At 34.6% G+C, this 19833-nt stretch overlaps 1 protein-coding gene across 1 annotated transcript in view; it reads left to right on the plus strand.

Annotated features, from left to right (window-relative positions):
* DNAH8 (dynein axonemal heavy chain 8) overlaps nt 1-17850 on the plus strand; it is a 142609-nt gene extending 124759 nt beyond the window's left edge. Inside the window, 10 exon segments of the mRNA XM_030499954.1 lie at nt 1498-1650; nt 4053-4208; nt 6144-6260; nt 6984-7085; nt 7455-7615; nt 12267-12423; nt 12952-13104; nt 13192-13381; nt 16925-17046; nt 17526-17850. Of these exon segments, the coding sequence (XP_030355814.1) occupies nt 1498-1650; nt 4053-4208; nt 6144-6260; nt 6984-7085; nt 7455-7615; nt 12267-12423; nt 12952-13104; nt 13192-13381; nt 16925-17046; nt 17526-17813 (1599 nt within the window). The 3' untranslated portion in view covers nt 17814-17850.
* Nucleotides 17851-19833: the final 1983 nt, after the last annotated feature.

Below are 19833 nucleotides of genomic sequence, written 5' to 3' on the forward strand. Positions count from 1 at the left end.
TGGTTTTTCCTACCTCTACCCAGGAATATATAATATGATTAAAACTGTTGCGTTGTGTTACATGTAGAAAATCTTCAAAAAATGAGCCCGATTCATTTAGAAATGTGATAAACTGATTAAAGATCTTCCTTAAAAAAAGTGGATCCCCATGAAAGAAGAAAAAAACCTCCATAATTTAATATTTTTTTAATATCATAGAATCATAGAATCATAGAATGGTTAGGGTTGGAAAGGACCTTAAGATCATCTAGTTCCAACCCCCCTGCCGTGGGCAGGGACACCTCGCACTAGACCAGGTCGCCCAAGGCTCTGTCCAGCCTGGCCTTGAACACTGTCAGGGATGGAGCATTTACCACTTCTTTGAGCAACCTGTTCCAGTGCCTCACCACCCTCACAGTAAAGAACTTCTTCCTTATATCCAATCTAAACTTCCCCTGTTTAAGTTTGAACTCATTACTCCTTGTCCTACCACTACAGTCCCTAAGGAAGAGTCCCTCCCCAGCATCCTTATAGGCCCCTTTCAGATACTGGAAGGCTGCTATGAGGTCTCCATGCAGCTTTCTCTTCTCCAGGCTGAACAGCCCCAGCTTTCTCAGCCTGTCCTCATACGGGAGGTGCTCGAGCCCCCTTATCATCCTCATGGCCCTCCTCTGGACTTGCTCCAACAGCTCCATGTCCTTTTTATGTTCACCATAAATATTTCAATTATATTTTGTCACCAAATGTTAGTTATTTTTAAATGAGCTAAAACAAAATTGCCAAAATGAAATCACAAGCAGTAATGAAATCCACACATCACTGTTTAGAACTGATTAAATAATGTCTCATTTTGGTATCAGGCTTCTGATTTATCAGACTTCTAAAGGGATGCTACAAAAGCTGACGAGTTTAAACTCATAAGCAAAAATACAGAAAGATAATAATCAAAATAGAGCTTTCATGCAATTTGAGAGTTGAATAAGATCAAAATTAATATGCAGAGGTTAAATTTCATGCAAATACATCTATTTCAGGTAAACTAATTGCAGCTTAAAAGTTTTAGAGTCTTGTTACCATCTCTTTACACTTAATTTTATTAAAAAATGTATTTAGAAAGATATATTACTTAGATTTCAGCTGTTACTCTTCCACTCATATTCTTTTGTATCTGATAGCAGGATTACTTAATACTGGTGTTTTGCTGGAAGAGGACAATAATTACTTCTTTTTGCCACTAGGTAGCACTGATACTTTACTTAGAATATTGGCTCTGGTTATGTTATTTTCATTGTGAACAATAGGATGTGAAAATAACTTTTGCACTAACTTTTCCTATTTGCTTTAACTGTGCCAATATCAAATCAAATGATAATACATATCCAGGAGCAATCCAAAAGTAAAAATAAATAAATAAATAAATTATATGCAAGACCAAATTTGATTCTAATATAGACGGTTTTAGCATTATGAATAACTTACTCTAAATTTTATATGGTAATAGTCTGTATTCTTATTTAGGGAGGCTGGGTGTTACTTCAGAATTGTCATCTTGGACTGGATTTCATGGATGAGCTACTGGAGACGCTTCTTACTGTTGAGATACAGAATGAGACGTTTCGAGTTTGGATAACTACTGAGCCACATCCTAAATTCCCCATTGCGCTGCTACAGGTTTGTTTAAATATTTAATTCCAGCACCTCAAGCCATCAAAATTATTGATATTAAGTTTGCAAATAAAAATTAAATAAATGGGAAAACAAAACAAAAGAAAACAAAAAAACCCAAAACCAAACCAAACGAAAAAACTCAAGAAAAAATGAACTTACCTCACAATGCAAGTAACACTTTAAACAGGAAGGTTACTTACCACTAACTGGAAGTTCTCAAAGATGCATTATATATGTGTGAGTTCACACTAATTCAGTACGCAGAAATGCTTGAATCAAAACTCTCTCTTTTTCCCAACCCAGCCTTGTGAACAGAGTAATGCCTGCAACTGTTCTTAGACTCTTCCAGATTTCCCTGTCTGAAATAAAGGATAAAGGCGACATAACAGCTCAAAGAGCATATTCCACTAAGAAGTAACCCATTTTACTTTGGATAAATGATAAATGGTTGTTCTGTAGATCTCAAGGAGACATTTTCATCAGTACCAGGAAAATTGCCTAAACTCTTACAAAGTACATTTAAGTCACTTACGATGGTTTCTAGCTCTCTCACAGTGAGTCATAATGCTAGTTAATATATAGTGTAATAGCTGTGTGTTAACACTTCTGTGTTTATAGACCCCTTTCCTTTAAAAAACAGTGGAAGTCTCCTTAGTGGTTCCCATTCTGTCTAAATAACAATAGATAACATACATGATACCTAGCATGTGAAGGAAGGGAAGGATTCCTTTCTCGAATGAATCTAGGAGACAGCCTTCAATAAGAAATATATGTCACCATGGAAAAGCACTGTGTATAGACAACCAGCTGTATGGACCTACATTCTCTTGTGTTCTCTCAACAGAAAATGAAATTCTGCATCTTCAAGGGATTTATGAATAGTGAGGTATTTAAACACACAGTTTGCTAAAAGTGAGACTAGAGAACTGAGAGGGTTGCTAGATGAATCTCCACTGCATTTATTTCAAATATCTCACATGTGATTTCCCAGTCTCTAGTATCACACTACCCATTAAAATATTAACACATTCATGGATTCCAGAAAATTAGTAACAGACAAACCAAAGGCCAGCACCTTCTCAGAAGAAAGGAGAGAATAATTTCCTCTTTTTTATATAGAACATGCAGCAAAAACTGAACAGGATATCTTTTGAAGTGTGAAAAGACTGGTTAGCAAGTGTTCCCATTCAGTCCAAGAGTCTAGTGTGTTTATGTGCAGAGAGGTTTTTGCAGAAGACTGGAGCTTATCTCTGAGACAGCATGTCTGGGCTCTGCAGCCCAGAAATAAGTTTGTGAGAGTGAAGTTGAAAAGTCATTCCTTAAAAACAACTGAAGTTTTTTACCACAAGTATGGAGATAGTAAAACTGCCATGTGAAGTACATATTCATGAGTGTTTTCCATTAAATGTCTGCCAGAAGTAGAAAGAGTTCAGAGCCATACTTGCATTCAGCCCACGGGCAGGCATTTACTGTCCTTTCAATGCATGCTACCATGTTACCCAAGCCAGCCGGCAAAGTATTTACTGTTGGAGCAGAAAAATACTTAGTTTTTATTTGGGTTCCTCCAGCATTTGAAGGTGTCTCAAGGAATAGAGCTTCTGGTAAGGCCAGTCTGTGTCTGACCTAATAGATTTAAGTGTGCCCCATGAACATTACCCAGCACTGGAGTGCAGTAGTACATAGTGGTAAGTAGTTACAACATTCTATGACATAAAAACTTGTGCTAACTAGTGTTCTTCCAAATAATTTGCAGCTATGGCTTGACAATTAAAATTTTGTAGCAACTATTCCCATTAGGCAGTCCGCATGAAACTAAGGGGCTGTATTCTAAGGGGCTGTGGCAGTTTACTACCACAAATGCTGATTCCATACCTGCTGACCAGAGTGCCTAGGAAAATTCCCAGGTGAATCTAATTTACTTATGCAGACTTAGCCACAGAGTCCCAAGTAGCCACTGTAAACACAAAGATCTGATCTGAGGAGAGGTGAGACTTCTTTGTGCTTACTGTGAACTCCTGGGACCAGAAATACAACAGATTTCATCTACTCTGCATAGTTCTCTTCCATCATTCAGCCATTGAATTAGGGATAGAGAAGCATATGATGCCTTCTGAAAAGCATGGCAACTGCTTCTAGGTTGTTGACGAAAATTCTTAGATCTATGAACAAGTGTCCATGATGGTTCTGACCAACGTAAACTGTAGGTCTATAGTCAAAATCTTTTGAGGCCTTATCTAGTATGTGCCCCATTTATGTAATTTATAGTAAAATTACATATCAATATTTTATCTACAATGCTTTAGCTATTTACGTTTTATTTATAACTCATAGTTGTGACATTTTTGCATGTTGCTGGTTTTGTGTCAGTAAACAAATCCAATTCCTTTATCTTTTTCACTTGACAGATTGCTATAAAGTTTACAAATGAACCTCCCCAAGGTATACGTGCTGGATTGCAAAGAACATTTTCTGGAATTAATCAGGATCTGTTAGATGTTAGCAACTTGCCTATGTGGAAACCTTTGCTTTACACTGTAGCTTTCCTGCATTCTATTGTTCAGGTATTAGTTACAGAGTTTTCAAATAGTGTTATAATATATGGAGTCACTTTAACAGAGGTTCCTGAAAATATGCATTCTGAGATTTATTGTAGTATCATGTTGCAGGGCTGAAGCTTTAATTTCTTTTATCTTTATTTCAAGATTTCTTATTCGCTTTTTTTTTTTTTTTTAACAGATTTTGCGCAGTTTTTATACTATGGGTATTTAGAATGAGGGGTTTTTTTCTCATCTAACTTTAGCTGTCCAAAAGTTGTTTGGTGTAAGGGGGAAAAGCTATCCTTATAGACAATAGAAATAGGTAAGCACTTCAGAAAAGAAAATCAGCTTATCTGTCTTAGCTGTTTCTCTAGAAAAAAATAAATAATTTCTAGAAATATATCACTCTTTCTGTCCATTGATTTTAAAGGCAATCCAGATGCCTAGATTAAAGTAGCTGTCTAATTTCTAGATGGCTGAAATTAAATAAAATTCTATTATTTAGTGTCCTGGTTTTTTTCATATTTTATCTGTGTCAGTGTGTTTTCTACATTAATTCCAATGTCAGCATAATGATATCTATACTTTGTACTTTAAAGATATATATAAGTTTTGAGATCACAATAAATACCAACATTTTGATCTCTCTGAAAACACCTACTTTTCATCAAGGATCTCAAAATAGTTATAAAACACTATTTAAGCCTTAGGCTCTATTGAGCTGCTCATATTTTCAGTGTAGCAAAGATGTTGAGAGAAGGACAGTTTGTTGGTGGTTCCTATTAAGATCCAGTATTCTGTATTATTTACCTCTTTCTACCTTTTTATAAGCAGTGAGAAAGTTGTTCCGTGTACTGCCTCAGGATTATACTGTTCTTGAGGAAATAGATCTAAGCTTATTCAACCATCAGTTTTTTTAAAAACTATTATAACTATTTATCTGTTCAGAAAATGTATTTAGGGATTGCCAGTCAGCAAGCAATATATATATGTTGCCCTGCCTTTAAACTAACCAATTCTTAATGTTCCTTGGTGACAAGATGATAAATACAGCATAAGAAGTAATTCAGAGAATTTGCCAGAAAATCATTATATATTTCTGCAGGGTGTTACTGGTTAATGCTGTCTCATCTGTTTATAAACAATACTAAATTTTGAAAAAATTAAAGAGTTGTTTTCAATTCTAATTATTTTTAAATATTGTAGCTAAGGTACCTAAATGCTGCTTAACTGGATGTCAAAGACTATCAGTCATTCTTGACTTAGTAATTTAAACTCTAATAAATATGTTATCATTTAGCTAATTTTAGTTATTAGTTACATTTAGATGATTAAATTATTTTTCTCTTATTGCAAGTGTTACAATTTTATTTTCAAATATGTATGCAATAATAAATTCAAATAATGTAGTGGTGGCAGCCTTATAAAGTTGTGAATTTTGAAAAATGTGTATTAAAACAATGGAGTGAAACTATAAGACAAAAGTGGAAACCTAGAAACCTTTGGACAACTGAGCATTAATACAGGAGCTTGAAAAACTGAAACTATCATTATTAGACAGTATTTGTAGAAAAAAAAAGAAAAACTGTAGAACTCTGAACTGAGTGTGCTGAAAATGCAGATATACAGTAGTTCTTTAAATTAATTACTTAGTATGAAAACCTGATCATCCACATAGACATGAGATATTTCAAACCTATGATGATAAATTGATTAGTAAAGGTAACAACAAATTATTCTGTTGCTTTTTCTGTAAATATTTATCTCTCATGGTGTAACTTAAAAATAAACTTTGTCTATTACTGATGTGTATGAGGCCCATAGCCATTTCCTAGGCTAGCTTGCTTCTTCAGTTCAATTCTTTACTCCGCTATTGTTATTATTATTGTTGAACTTTAATAATGAAACAAAATTATATGTTGTTTCATAAACCTATTTGCTTGTAATTGTATTTCTAAGGAACGACGCAAGTTTGGACCTTTGGGTTGGAATATTCCCTATGAATTTAACTCATCAGACTTTAGAGCCAGTGTTCAGTTTATACAAAATCACTTAGATGACTGTGACATCAAGAAGGTGAATACTAAAATTTGCATACAGTGTGTTTAATTGCTTCGTTCAGCATCTGTAATTGTTTTTGCTTCATGTTACTATTTATAATAGTTTATTCATTGCTTTTCTTTCAGTGCGGCTTCTAATGATCAAAGTATCAGATTCTCTGTAAGACAGTCAAGCTGAAATATTTTGTGTGCTATCATCCATATGAAAATATGTAATAGTTAAGAACTTCAGAATTTTATCTTGTTTTTTTCAGTACCATATCTAAAATATTTACATGTCTATACAAAATCTATTTTGAAAAGGGAGCCAAAATATTTACAGAGTTTGACAGATCCAATCAAACTTCTCTATGGCTGCCATTTGGTCTACTATTTATCAGAGAATAATGTAATAGAATAGCCATTCCTTGCAAAGCAGCACTTTGCCAATAGAGAAGGGTGAGAATCCGGGGAGGGAAGGGAGAGAAGAGGCAGTAGCAGCTGAGAGTGATTTCAGGTCACACAGGAAATAATGAGATATATTTCTAATAGCAGGACCAAGCCCAACTCTACTATAAAATTATAGAGCTGAGCTCAGAAAATAGATTCAAAATAAACAATTTTTTTTTCTTCCAACAATGAACTTCTCAGCTTACATTTCAGAGCCTTATGAGCTTCCAATGATACCGAAATTGCAGGCTGGGTACCTTCTTCTTACAAGTTACAACTACAAATTTTCATTTACTTTACTTGTATACAGGGGATATCATGGAACACGGTACGCTACATGATTGGAGAAGTACAGTACGGAGGCCGAGTCACAGATGACTTTGATAAGCGTCTTCTTAATTGCTTTGCAAAGGTAGGAGACCTTGAAAGTACACTTGTCATTTTTATTGGCAGCTGCAATCCAGAAATCGGAAGACCTTTCTGCTGAATATGCACTTCTTCACCAGTTTATAAGAATTTTTCAAAACGTCTTTGAAAGTGAGGTTTTTCCCCTTGGTTTCTCTTTAGTGAGGAACAGAAACTATTAAAAAGACTTAGCTGGAGCTCAAACTTAGAAGACATAACTCTTAACAATTTACTTGTGTATTCAAGTTAAAATAGATGTTGTAGATAAAATAAGAACCCTAATTTTCCAAGAATAAAAATGAGATTAAAAAAAAAACCCAACCCTCTAAGTAGCAAATAATATTTTTTAATTTTTTTATTTTTTTCCCCCCAACAGGTATGGTTTAATGAAAAGATGTTTGATAGCACTTTCTGTTTTTACCCTGGATATAAAATTCTAGTGTGCAAAACCCTGGCACAGTATTTGGAATGCATTCAGTTACTCCCTGCAATGGACAGCCCCATGGTCTTTGGTCTCCATGGCAATGCTGATATTATGTAAGTAGTTCCAACATATTGAAAACAGAGACCTTTTCTTTTAATATTTGTATTTGGAAACAAATCCCTGTGAAATGCTTAAGTAAAGCATATTTTTCATAGGAAACCTAGGATTCATATGAATTTCATTATTGAAATGGAACACTTGGTGTGTATGTATATGGTTATGAATGCAGTATCTTCAGCTCCATTTTACATGTTCTTTTAAAGCAATTGGAATTCTTATTGCTTACTCCTCATGGTTTTAGGTTATTTTGTTATTTGAAAGAATAATAAAACTTTTATATGAACATATGATGCAAAGTTGTATATAGTTTAACTAGAGAAAGTTTCTAATGTTTGCCTTCTGTTCTGTTGTGGTTTAACCCCAGACAGCAACTAAGTACCATGCAGTTGCTCCCTCACCCCCTACCTCACAGTGGGGTGAGGAGGAGGAGTATCTAGAAAAAAACAAAGGTAAAACCTGCCGGTGGAGATAAGAACAGTTTAATAATTAAAGTACAACATAATAATAATGAAAAATTAGATAAGGAAAAAAAGAGAGTGGGAGAGAGAAAACTCAAATTAAAAAATTACAAATAACAGTGATGCACAATACTATTGCTCACCATTCGTTGACCAATGCCCAGCCTCTCCCCAAGCAGTGATGAGTGGCTCCCAGCCAACTCCGTCCAGTTTCTATACTGAGCATGATGTTCTGTGGTACGGAATATCCCTCTGGCTAGTTCAGGTCAGCTGTCCTGGTTGTGTTCCCTCCCAGCTTCTTGTGCACTTCCTCACTGGTAGAGCATGAGAAACTGAAAAGTCCTTGGCTTAAAGTAAGCACTACTTAGCAACAACTAAAACATCAGTGGGTTGTCAACATTATTCTTAGACTAAATCCAAAACACAGCACTGTACCAGCTACTAGCAGGAAAATTAACTCTATCCCAGCCAAAACCAGGACATGTTCCAAGTAGTACATTATATTTCTGTGCATACTTGTTAAATGATTCTCTGGATTGCCATTTGGTTTACAAGCATGCCTTTGGATGTATCTACAATCTTCTGTTGCCATCAGTCCTGCCACTTCCATTATATAAAAGAGGCTTTTAAACTGCATTAACTCTATTTAAAATTTTATCTTTGACTTAATTCACTTTTTCATTCCAAACAATGTGTGTAACAGCTTAACTTTTATTTTCTTCTAATGTTATATGCCCTGTGAAAGGATATGAATCATCATCATATTTTTTTCACTGAAGTCTTTAATAATTCTGCCATGAATTATTGCATTTTCATTATGTCCACATCCATTGTTTCTCAACATAGCTTTTTGTATTTTTAAACAACAACAACAAAAATTTTACTCAAATGCCCAACTGCTGTGGAAACCTAGAATCTTCCAACATTTTTGGACTGAACAATAATTTCCCACAATTTTTCAGTCTCAGATTTGAAAGATTGATGCCATATCAAAAGCCCAGTATTCTAAGCATGCTGTGAGAACAGTACACAGTTTTATTGTCAGCTCTGCCTAGCACCTACCACTGTAACTATATACTTCTGAAGAAAAGAATCTAAGAGTAGATTCTGTTTCAAGTCATTCTCTGATACTTGCAAGGCCTCCCTTCCAGAACTGACGAAAGAGCCAAGATTTAACAGAGAACCAAAGTCCTGAAGGAAGAAATACTTCAGATCCAAAATTAGGAGGGTTAATTTATAGGAGGAAATGAAACAGTGTTGGGGATCTTAGTGAGCAGGAACAGCTCTTTCATTTCTCTCTATTGCTGAGTTTTTCTTGCCCTTGGTACATCAGCATATTCCTTCTACTTTAGTCCTTTTTCTGGAGATTTTCCTTGGTAGTTATTTCTTTAGAGTTGGGGGAAAACATTGAACAGCTTCATGTTTATCATAGCCTGTTATAGGTAACTATGCACTTGTACTTTCTGCCTGAATTTCATCTTTGACATACAGATCAAACATATTAGCATCCCATACAATGTAAAAAATTGCATTCAAATTCTCCTTAAGGTATCTTACCAAGTCATATCCAAGCATGCAGAAGGCAAACTGCTAGAATTGGAACCCTGAGATATCCAGGACCTTACCACATTATTTTTGCTGAGGACAAGAAAGACCTTATCTCTCACTGGTTTAGTGAGACAGTTTTCTGCTTCAGCCAAAAGCTCAATCCCCTGGTTCCAACTGTAAGACTTCACTGAATGTCAGTACTTTTGTCTACTTGGGATTAACACCTGAAGTCATTGTGATTGATTTTAATTTCCTATATGGATCACAGGTTCTGAAAAAGCAAGGCAGATACCTGATCAGGCAAACAATATTCTAACAATCTTCTCCAACCCCTTCTCCAATTGGTTCCATACCGAAGCCTTAAATCTAACTGAAATTTGTAAGCTACTGCAAGCAGTTATTAACCAGCTGAAGACAGAGCAGGATCTCCCATTGTGCCTTGGTGAATGTAAGGTTTTGAACACCACATTGCAATAGATACTGCTGGTTTTTACACAAAGCTGAGGTAACATTTCTGTCAAACTGCATTTGTTCTTAGTTTTAATTTCCAGTACAAAAAATTCCTGATGGCACAGACTTCAGCTATCAAACTATAATAGGTTGTTGAATCCAAACTCTGTAAGAAAATATTCTTAATAATACTTTTTGGAGCAAATAAAAATCCATATAAAATTCTTTTCTTCTGATGACTGACATTTGCTTTGTCATACTGCTTCAGGTGAAAATTAATATAAACAGGTATAAAGTGCTTTATCTTACATACTCGCTTTTAGGCAACATTGACACTATAAATGAGATTCACTTAATGTTGCTTTAGCTTTCTTTATGTTACCCAAGACTTCCTTTACTGTAATAGCGAAAACCAGATCCCTTTAAAATGCAGTTCCTCTGATCACAAAGCAGACATCTAAAACACGTGAGCTGAATCATGCTGCTTTGAATTAACTGTAAGGGCAATCTAGGCAGACAGCTGTTATGTAGACATCTACATTTAGATGTTTAAATGCAATTAGGGACACCCCATTGCATACATCTAATTTCCTTCCCAGGAACATGGTACTTCCTCTACAAGCCTGTACAATCTTTTTTTCATTATTGTTTGTATCTATACTTCAACATTTTATTTGCAATGTAAAGGAAAGCCAGGTTTTCCAAAGCCCAGAAATATTAGAAGAACAGTGCTTGCAGTGTGAACAGGAAGGTTCACATCTCTCTTACGAATGAAGCCATAAGTCCAAGAGAAATCTGATTTTGTCCAACTTTTCTGCTCATATGTAGTCTTGAATAGATCTGTCACTCTTTAAATGGGGCCATAAGTGGAAATAAGCTTGAAAGTTTTGAGTCTAATATCAAAGGTTATTAAAAACTGTGAAAGTCCCACCATTCCTACATTAAGAAGCAGAAATTACATCCTCTGAGAAGCAAACTGCCAGTAGGATTTCTTCTATTTTTCTGATTTATAGTCTTTACAATTGCATTCACAAGCAGTTTATGTTGAAATGCTGCAGTATCTAGCTTCTCTAATCTTATGATATTATCTCCAAAGCTTAGATGCTTTAGAAGTTCACACATTCTATCCTGTAGCACAATCCTTGATTTCATGTCTTATATAATTATGTATGACAAAGTAATAGAAAGAGAATGGTGTCATATAAAGGTTGAAAAGAAAACTGATGTGCAAAATTATGCTTTGAGTCAGTACAAATTTATTTTCTGTGTCAGACTTATGCTGTATGTTCTTTATGTAGCTGATTCTGTAAGGTAAAAGTAGGCAACACGTACACTGTTGTTTTCATTCTTATTGCTTCTGGTACCCCTGTGCCACTAGGTAGCATTGTAACAAAAGTACTTCTGTAATTCTGCATGTGTTGAAGGACTGACGAGGTCTTTTACTATCAAATGCCTCATGAATGTAATTTACTTTTTTGTGTTGGCTCAGAACATAAATTTACATTCTCAGACTGACTGAGAATTTACATGACTCAGAACATACATTTACATCTATGTACATAGCACTGCCCATGCTCTACTATGGAATAGAAGGTTTTAATCTCTAACATTATAAATCTAGCTGCTTCTATCATTAATCCTGAAATACCTCAGAGCAGAATAAATTTACTAATTAATAAAGGGGCAGTTTGCAGAGTAATGCCTCCACTTTTTCCTTCTTCTGCATTCCACTTTTAAGAAATAATTAAATGAGTGAAATAATTCTTCCTTGTTACAAAACTTGTGTTGCTTCTTCCCAACAAATAGCTGTGTAGATGTCCTTATCAGGCATATGACATTTTCTCCCTTTCCTCAGAATCTGTGGAAATTATATGATAGTTTTTTCTGACACCTTACATTCTCAGCTTGTAGAATTCCTTCTTAACCCTGAATTAGAAAAACAGCAAGTGTATAACAGAGTGTGTAGAGGGAAGTTCATATTCTTTACAACCATGGAAAACCAAATGTTACTCATGATTAGTATGTTCAGCTTGGTGCAGGACACAAAGAAAAAGAATTTATTGGGAATTTTGATTTAATCTGATGACACAGTATGTTTTTTCTCAAGTTTCAAGTTGTGTGTTCTACGAAGTATCATTTAACTATCAAAAAATCCTATGTAATGTATATGTATTTCTTATCCTCTCAGATACCAAAGTAATACAGCAGCCGATGTTTTAGACACTATTACCAACATTCAGCCTAAAGAAGGTGGTGCAGGAGCTGGAGAAACTCGTGAAGCAATTGTTTATCATTTAGCTGAAGACATGCTAGAGAAACTTCCTCCAGATTACATACCTCATGAGGCAAGTTAATCTTAGTTGTTTTCTTATTGTTCTCTCTGCTGGTTTTCACAGAAGACATTCCACAGAAGAAACCCTGAATGGTAAAGAAAGATTGTATAGCTAGTAGCAGATTCAAGCAAGGAACCTACATCTTTGTAACTATCAGCTTGAATCAAGATGAGGCTTTTTTATTTAAAATAAAGACATCTATCAGTTGATCATGGAGATGTGTCATGGAGACTATTCTTGGACTGTCAAAGCTGCATGTGAAAACACAGGAAAAAATCAGCCTCAACTTTTTGTGGTAGCACTCTCCTGGGTCTTCTGGGCGAAGGTTTATTCTAGCAAAGTCAGGAGTAATTTGATAGTATCAGACAAAAAATAAAAATAAAAACTGCAGCAGTTTACGGGATAATTGTTAGTTGAATTACATGAAGTACTAGTCTACTGTTTACTTTTCTGAACACAAGTTAAGACGTCATATATGACAACATTACTTCAACAATTCAGATTTAACTAAATTCCTTCTTCTGTGCTCCTATATTTTAGGTAAAAGCTCGTTTAATTAAAATGGGACATCTTAACTCTATGAATATTTTTCTTCGGCAAGAAATTGACCGAATGCAAAAGGTGATCACAATAGTCCGCAACAGTTTGAATGATCTTAAATTAGCCATAGAAGGAACTATTGTTATGAGTGAGGCAAGTAAAGCATGTTTACCAATATTGAATATTGTATTTTAAATTATTACCTTGATTATTTCATATGTTATAATTTCATTTCTTCAGAATTTGAAAGATGTACTTGATAATATGTTTGATGCTCGAATCCCTCAAGGATGGAAAAGAGTATCTTGGGATTCTTCAACACTTGGCTTCTGGTTTACTGAACTTTTGGAAAGAAATATTCAATTCTCTGCTTGGATATTTGAAGGAAGACCAAATGTATTTTGGATTACTGGATTCTTTAATCCACAAGGTAAGGATACCGAAAGGACTCGAGTAATAATGTATTTAATCATAGTTCAATGGGGTTTACTACATATCTAATTGAATATTACACCTAGAAAAGATGTTTTCATTGCTGTCAGAATGTGTCATGGAAGTCAAGATGATAAATGGGTTCAAAAAAAGATTAGATAAAGTCATGGAAAGCAGGTCCAATGGCAGCAATAAACATGACTGTTCAAACTTAACCTTCGAGCTGGGAGGTCCCTAAACTCCAGATTGCCAGAAGCTGGAAGAATATAGAAGGGAAAGGATTTATGTGTCATTTTGCCTGTTGTAATATTATTTCACTAAGCATATGCCTTTGTCTAGTGTCAGAGACAGGATGCTTGTACAGATGGTCTTTTAGTCCGACCTGTAAACACACTTTTTATATTTCAAGAAGTAAAACATAGTTAACAAAATGCTTTATCTTGTTGAGATATTGTAGCAAGATATGATATAACTTCTAAAGAAAGTACTCTTTTCCTGTGGTTTTGAAGTGTTTAACTCATTCCAAACTGTAAGCTGCAACTATGGAAGAGCTTTAATCTAGAGCAAGATGTTACTTATATGCTGTACAGTAGCAAAAGAATTTTTTTAGCGTAAAAACAATCATTCACTAGAACAACCTCCCCAGGGGCATGGTAGAGTCCCTGTTGCTGGAGGTTTTCAAGATACAGTTGGATAGGGTGCTAGTTAATCTCATCTAGGCTCCCTTTTCCACAAAAGGTGATCTTTTGAGGTCTTTTCCAAGCTGGGCTGTTCTATGATTCTATGAACATGCAACTATACCAGAATTTATAGCAGCTATCTATCTTTCACAGTGAATAATCAAACTGTAGTTTTCACAGTGTTTCCATTTCACAGGTTACTTAATGAACAGGTTGTCCAAATTCATCAAAGATACACTGCAAAGTTCAAGTAAACATCTGCTTACTTGATGTTACAAGTTAAGATTTTACAGCTTAAGATGTTTATACAAAAGATGAAGAAATCAAACTGTAACCATCTTTATAAGTAACAAAACCCGTTACCTTATTTGATGCATGTTCATAGAAGAATTTCATTTAGCCTACACAACTGCCCATACAAAATTCTCATGAGAAACTTCTTTTATGTAACAGCTATGACGTTGATTTTTTTATTAGTATTAACCTCTGAAATCCTTCACTATTTTATGAGTTATGTTTACTTTGTAATGCTATATTCTTTCTGGCCTTTCTGTGACCAGGACTGTAAAAATTACTAATATCAAAGTCTTTTTTGGAGTTGCTCTCAGAAACAGTCAAGGTACCTGAAGCACATTTAGATTATCATTAAAAGATTGTATTGAGATGCCAGTTAAAACATCATTCAACTTGTGTCAAAAACGGCACAGCTGATCTCTGGTTATTCAAAAGCAGGACCACGGTGGTGTAAAAGAAGCTAATGGACCAGATTCTTTTGACCAAATAAAATATTTAGCCTAATAGTAAATGAACCTGAGACACACATGATCTTGAACGTGGTGCTTGCTTCAAGCTCTGTGTTACAAAAAAAAAAAAAAAAAAAGTCAAAAAATAGTCCTGTAGGTAGAGAAAGAAGTCTGCTAAGTGCAAAGGGTTTGCTATGGCTAGGGATGAGGGAAGTATAGTTGCTGTATTCATAATACTGCTCAGCAGAAAATTCTGAGTAAATCAAATCATGCGGCAATGTTAAAAAAAATTGACTGGTGTGAGGCAAATCAGAAATTAAACTACCCTGTGCTGCCATTGCAGGAAAATCTAGACTAATTGCATTAGTGAATCAAGCTCTAAATCTATCATAGCACTGGCAAATACATTATAATGTTAAAATACAAGGAATGTATTTTATTGGTTTAGTGGAAAAATCTATTGATAGTACTATAAAGTATCACCAATAATTGTATTTAAACCTCTTATGATCTTTTAGCATTATCAGTGTTGTCTCCTATAAATAATTATTAAGGGAGAATTTATGTTAATGATGGTGCAATATTCCATTCAGCAGACACGGCACTTGAAATGAACAGGCTTATGAAAAAACAAATATCATGTTATAGAGATGTAATTAATTTTTAGCAAAATTTAGAAGCCTAAATAACACTGTTTTATTTTTATCGGAATACATAGTATTTGAGAAATGAATACATGTTCATTTCAAGTACTACATTAATTATATTTACATCACATATAAATATTCTAACTGCGACAAATACCTTAACTTCTAATTGACTTTATCCTAATTAGCATGTTAAACCATTTCTTATATCTTGAAATGTTGTCTTCTACTGCATGTCCATGTAGTCTCATGATTTCTTCCCTGGCTTGTCAGTATTTTATTAGGTGGTTTCTCCTCCTTGTAGGTACTTGACAGCCCACAAAATGCTAGTCATATTCTCCTTTATGCCCTATCAAGAAGGAACTGATGCAATTTCATCTTTAAGTCTTTACAGTAATCACATTTAATTATGCAGTTTTCTATTGTTAATGTTTCACCTCAATATCTCTGACAACTCCAACTAGTTCTTCATCTGATGGCATAAAATGGCAGCTATTTTTTTTCTTGGTGACTGCATTGTCATCTTCTGAGACACTTATGAAGAAACAATCAGGTATTTGTTAAAAGTGTTGTGGTTTTGTAGCTTTTTCCTTTATAACACATCCAAACCTCTTTGCTGCCCAGTTATTTGTCATCTTGTGCTTCTACTATTCAGCACTTTACGCAAGAAGATACACTGTGTGCTTTCTATTTTATATCCAATCTTTGGGGCGGGGCAGCATTTGGGTGCTCTGAAGTTGACAGGGTGCTCATTTAATGCTGTGAATTTAATGCTCTTAAACCCTTTTTATTGCAAACCTATGTAAAATGTGTTCAAAACAATATTCAAAAAAATCACCCAACTCACTGCTTGATTGTGTCATCCTCTACCTTCATTTCTGTCTAGGACTCCCTTTTCTTCACTAGCAAAACAAATTTTTCATCCTTTTTAAGCACTGCCTTATCTAGATTCCCTACACTTGTATAGTTATCACATTCAGACACGCCATCATTGAAATTTATCTTTTCTGCTTCTTTCATTAAAAAGTACCTTTTTCCTAAATTGCCTATACAGAAATATCAGCTTGTATAATTCATATCTTCTCTGCCTTCAAATTCTTTCTTGAAACACAACTCTACCCTGGATCCTGTAGTTGATTGTCTAATGATAATGTGTAAGTGAGTATCCTGAGCGAATATTTGTTAACTGAATAGTTCAGTAGGAGAAAAACAAACAAAAAAAAAGTATATTATTTTATTTGCCATTTAAAAATCTTTTTCTCAGTGTAATGCATTCTAGGCCACTGTTGTCATTTGTTCCTATTTTGGCCTCATTTTGCTCATTTTTAACACAACTCTGAATATCTGTCTAGAACATTCAGTGCAGAACCAAGCAGAAAACTAAGCAAGATTTTTTTATATATATATATTTTATTTTAATTTTTTTTTGTCATGTGAGATATATAATAAATCTCTGGCTTAATTTCTCAAGGATTCCTAACAGCAATGAGACAAGAAGCAACTCGAGCACATAAAGGCTGGGCTTTAGATACAGTTACAATACATAATGAAGTGCTAAAGCAAAACAAAGAAGAAATCACAGCACCTCCTTCTGTATGTATGACATGCAAAGATGTTTCAGTATTAATTCCAGTATTTAATTTATATAGTGCATCATTCAGTCATTTTGGATTGCTAGAGGCAAAACTTACTAATGTCTTCACCTCACTGTTTTTGCTCAGCATAGAAGTTAAATAACAATAAGTATGAAGATATTAATTTTTTATTTTGCAGTTATGAAAATATTAAAAGAATGATTTCATTGTACAACCTCTTGATTTTTAAAATTTATAGTAAACTTTAGATCAAATTTTGTAGTGCATGGGCTTTATTAAACAACTTTCATTGCTATCCATTTCAGTAATATTATCTTCTGAAAAAGGATATTATATTTTAAAGTTAAGTAGTTTGAAAATATTCAGTGTCAGATATTATTTACTATAAAACATATATTCCTTTTAATGGTTTAAGACACTCATTTTACAAAACAGATTTTTTATTTTGTGTGATGTATCTGCTTATTCTCCCCACAGGAAGGAGTATATGTGTATGGGCTATACCTGGAAGGTGCAGGCTGGGACAAACGAAATAGCAAACTCATTGAATCTACACCAAAGATTCTTTTTATCCAGCTGCCTGTGTTGCATATATATGCTGTTAATACAACCGGTCCTAAAGATCCCAAGCTCTATGTTTGTCCACTTTACAAGAAGCCCATGAGGACAGATCTGAACTATATTACAGTGATCTACTTAAGGACAATAGTGACTCCAGACCACTGGATATTAAGAGGAGTGGCTCTCCTGTGTGACATCAAGTAAACTCTTTTTCATACCACAACTTTAGCAGAATATATGGCACATCTAACAAATTACATGTGTAATTCTTCTACTGCTTTTTATTTGGTGGCCATTGGTCATTATACTAGAACTTTCATTTCAGTCTTGGCTTAATGATTTTTTCTCTGCATCCAGTAAATTCAGTTGGTCTTGGCTATTTGCTGATAATTTTAAATTAAATTTTCAAAATAAGTTCACTAATTGTTGTCTTTGATGTTTCCATTATATTACTTAAAAATCGAACATTTGCTTTCATAATACAATTTAAAATAAAATGTTCTTAAACCTTAAAAAAGAAGTAAATTTTTTCACATTATTTTAGCTTGTGCTTCAGTGACGTATGATGACAACAGAAGACAATACAGAACATAAATCTAAGTTCTCTTAGATACAAGTTTTAAAATATTTCTGGATTCTGCATGATATATACATTATTTTCTTTGACTCTGCAGACAACTTTGTATTTAAGACAGAAAAGTATATTTGATCCATATTTTTTGCTTGGGATTTCTTGGGATTGGCTATTTCTTGTTAATCTGTATAGGTTAAGTTTATGGTTTTGTCTGGAATATGCAACAGAGACCAGTATGTTCTCTGTCCAGTTTAGCTGTGTGGGAACATAGCTACAGAAGTATAACAGTACCAACTACATAATATGGATGGTTTTGTAAGTAAGTTGAGAACCAGATTATCTACAAATACAATTGTTTTCCAGCATCTCATCTTAGCTCTAAAATATAGGATGGAATCCTTGGAATGGATATCACAGCATTATTCTGTGATAAACCTGATGAACATCCATGAGTTTTCCAGAGGTAATTATTATTAAATTAATTCTATGCATGTAATACTAAACAAGATATGCAGTCTACACTATCTCTTTAATAATATGCACAAAATGTGTTCTTCCTTCAGATACCTTTATTTGGTATTTTTCACTTACACCCAATGACTGGACTGTGTTCCTTTGCAGTGTAAGAATGATTAAATGCATCTGCTGTGGCAAAGGGCAACTACTACTTGAAGTCCTGGGGCATCTGATGGGGTGGTAAAAGGCTCTTCCTTGAATTAGAATCCTACAGCTTTCTACTGGAGGTCACCATCCCAGGATATCCTCTTGCAGAAAGGCTGTGTCATATAGGAAATAACAATACATAGGTACAAAATGATGAGTAAAGTAATGAAAAGGAAGACCTCCAAATGCAATTAAGTAAAACATTTCTTCTCTCTCTCCTCTGTAGACTTAGTTAGGTACAAATACAAGAAACCAGCTAAGGTGTTAGGTAAAAATACACAAAAATTGTAAATGTTAAAAGTTGTACCACAGAACTACATCTGCACAGAAAGGGAGGTGGGGAGGAACCAGCCAACCAAAAAAAACCCCAACCAAACCAAACCAAAACAAGCCAACCAATCAACTAACAAAAAAACCCAACCCCCCAAAAAACCTGCAAAAACAAACAAACAAAAAAACCAACAAAACCTCAAAAACCCAAAAAACCCAAAAAACTCCAACTAAACAAAAAAAACCAAAAAACGAAAATCCCAAAAAAACCCAACACAAACAAACAAACAAACAAAAAGACCCAACCTGACTGATTGTCAGATTTTGCCCCAAGTAATCAAAAAACTGAAGACACTATTTGTGGTGAGTTGTGGGTTGAACACAGCAGCAGCATCTAAGTATCTGCCCAGTTGCTTGCTCACTTCCACCTGCCCCAGCAGGATGCGGGAAAGAATTGAAAGAGCAGAAGCTGAAAACACATGGGCCTAGATGAAGACAGTTTAATAAGTAAAACAAAGCTGCATACACAAGCAAAGCAAATTAAGGAATTTATTTACTGCTTCCCACTGACAGGCAGATGTTTAGCCATTTTTGGGAAAGCAGAGGCTCAGCATGGATAATGATTACTTGGGAAAACAGATGCAGTAAGCACAAATGCCCCCTTTCCTTCTGCTTTCCCCATGCCTTTGGTTCTGAACATGACATCATATGGTATAG

This window comes from Strigops habroptila, chromosome 10, assembly GCF_004027225.2.
Source record: "Strigops habroptila isolate Jane chromosome 10, bStrHab1.2.pri, whole genome shotgun sequence".
NCBI classification, from domain to species: domain Eukaryota; kingdom Metazoa; phylum Chordata; class Aves; order Psittaciformes; family Psittacidae; genus Strigops; species Strigops habroptila.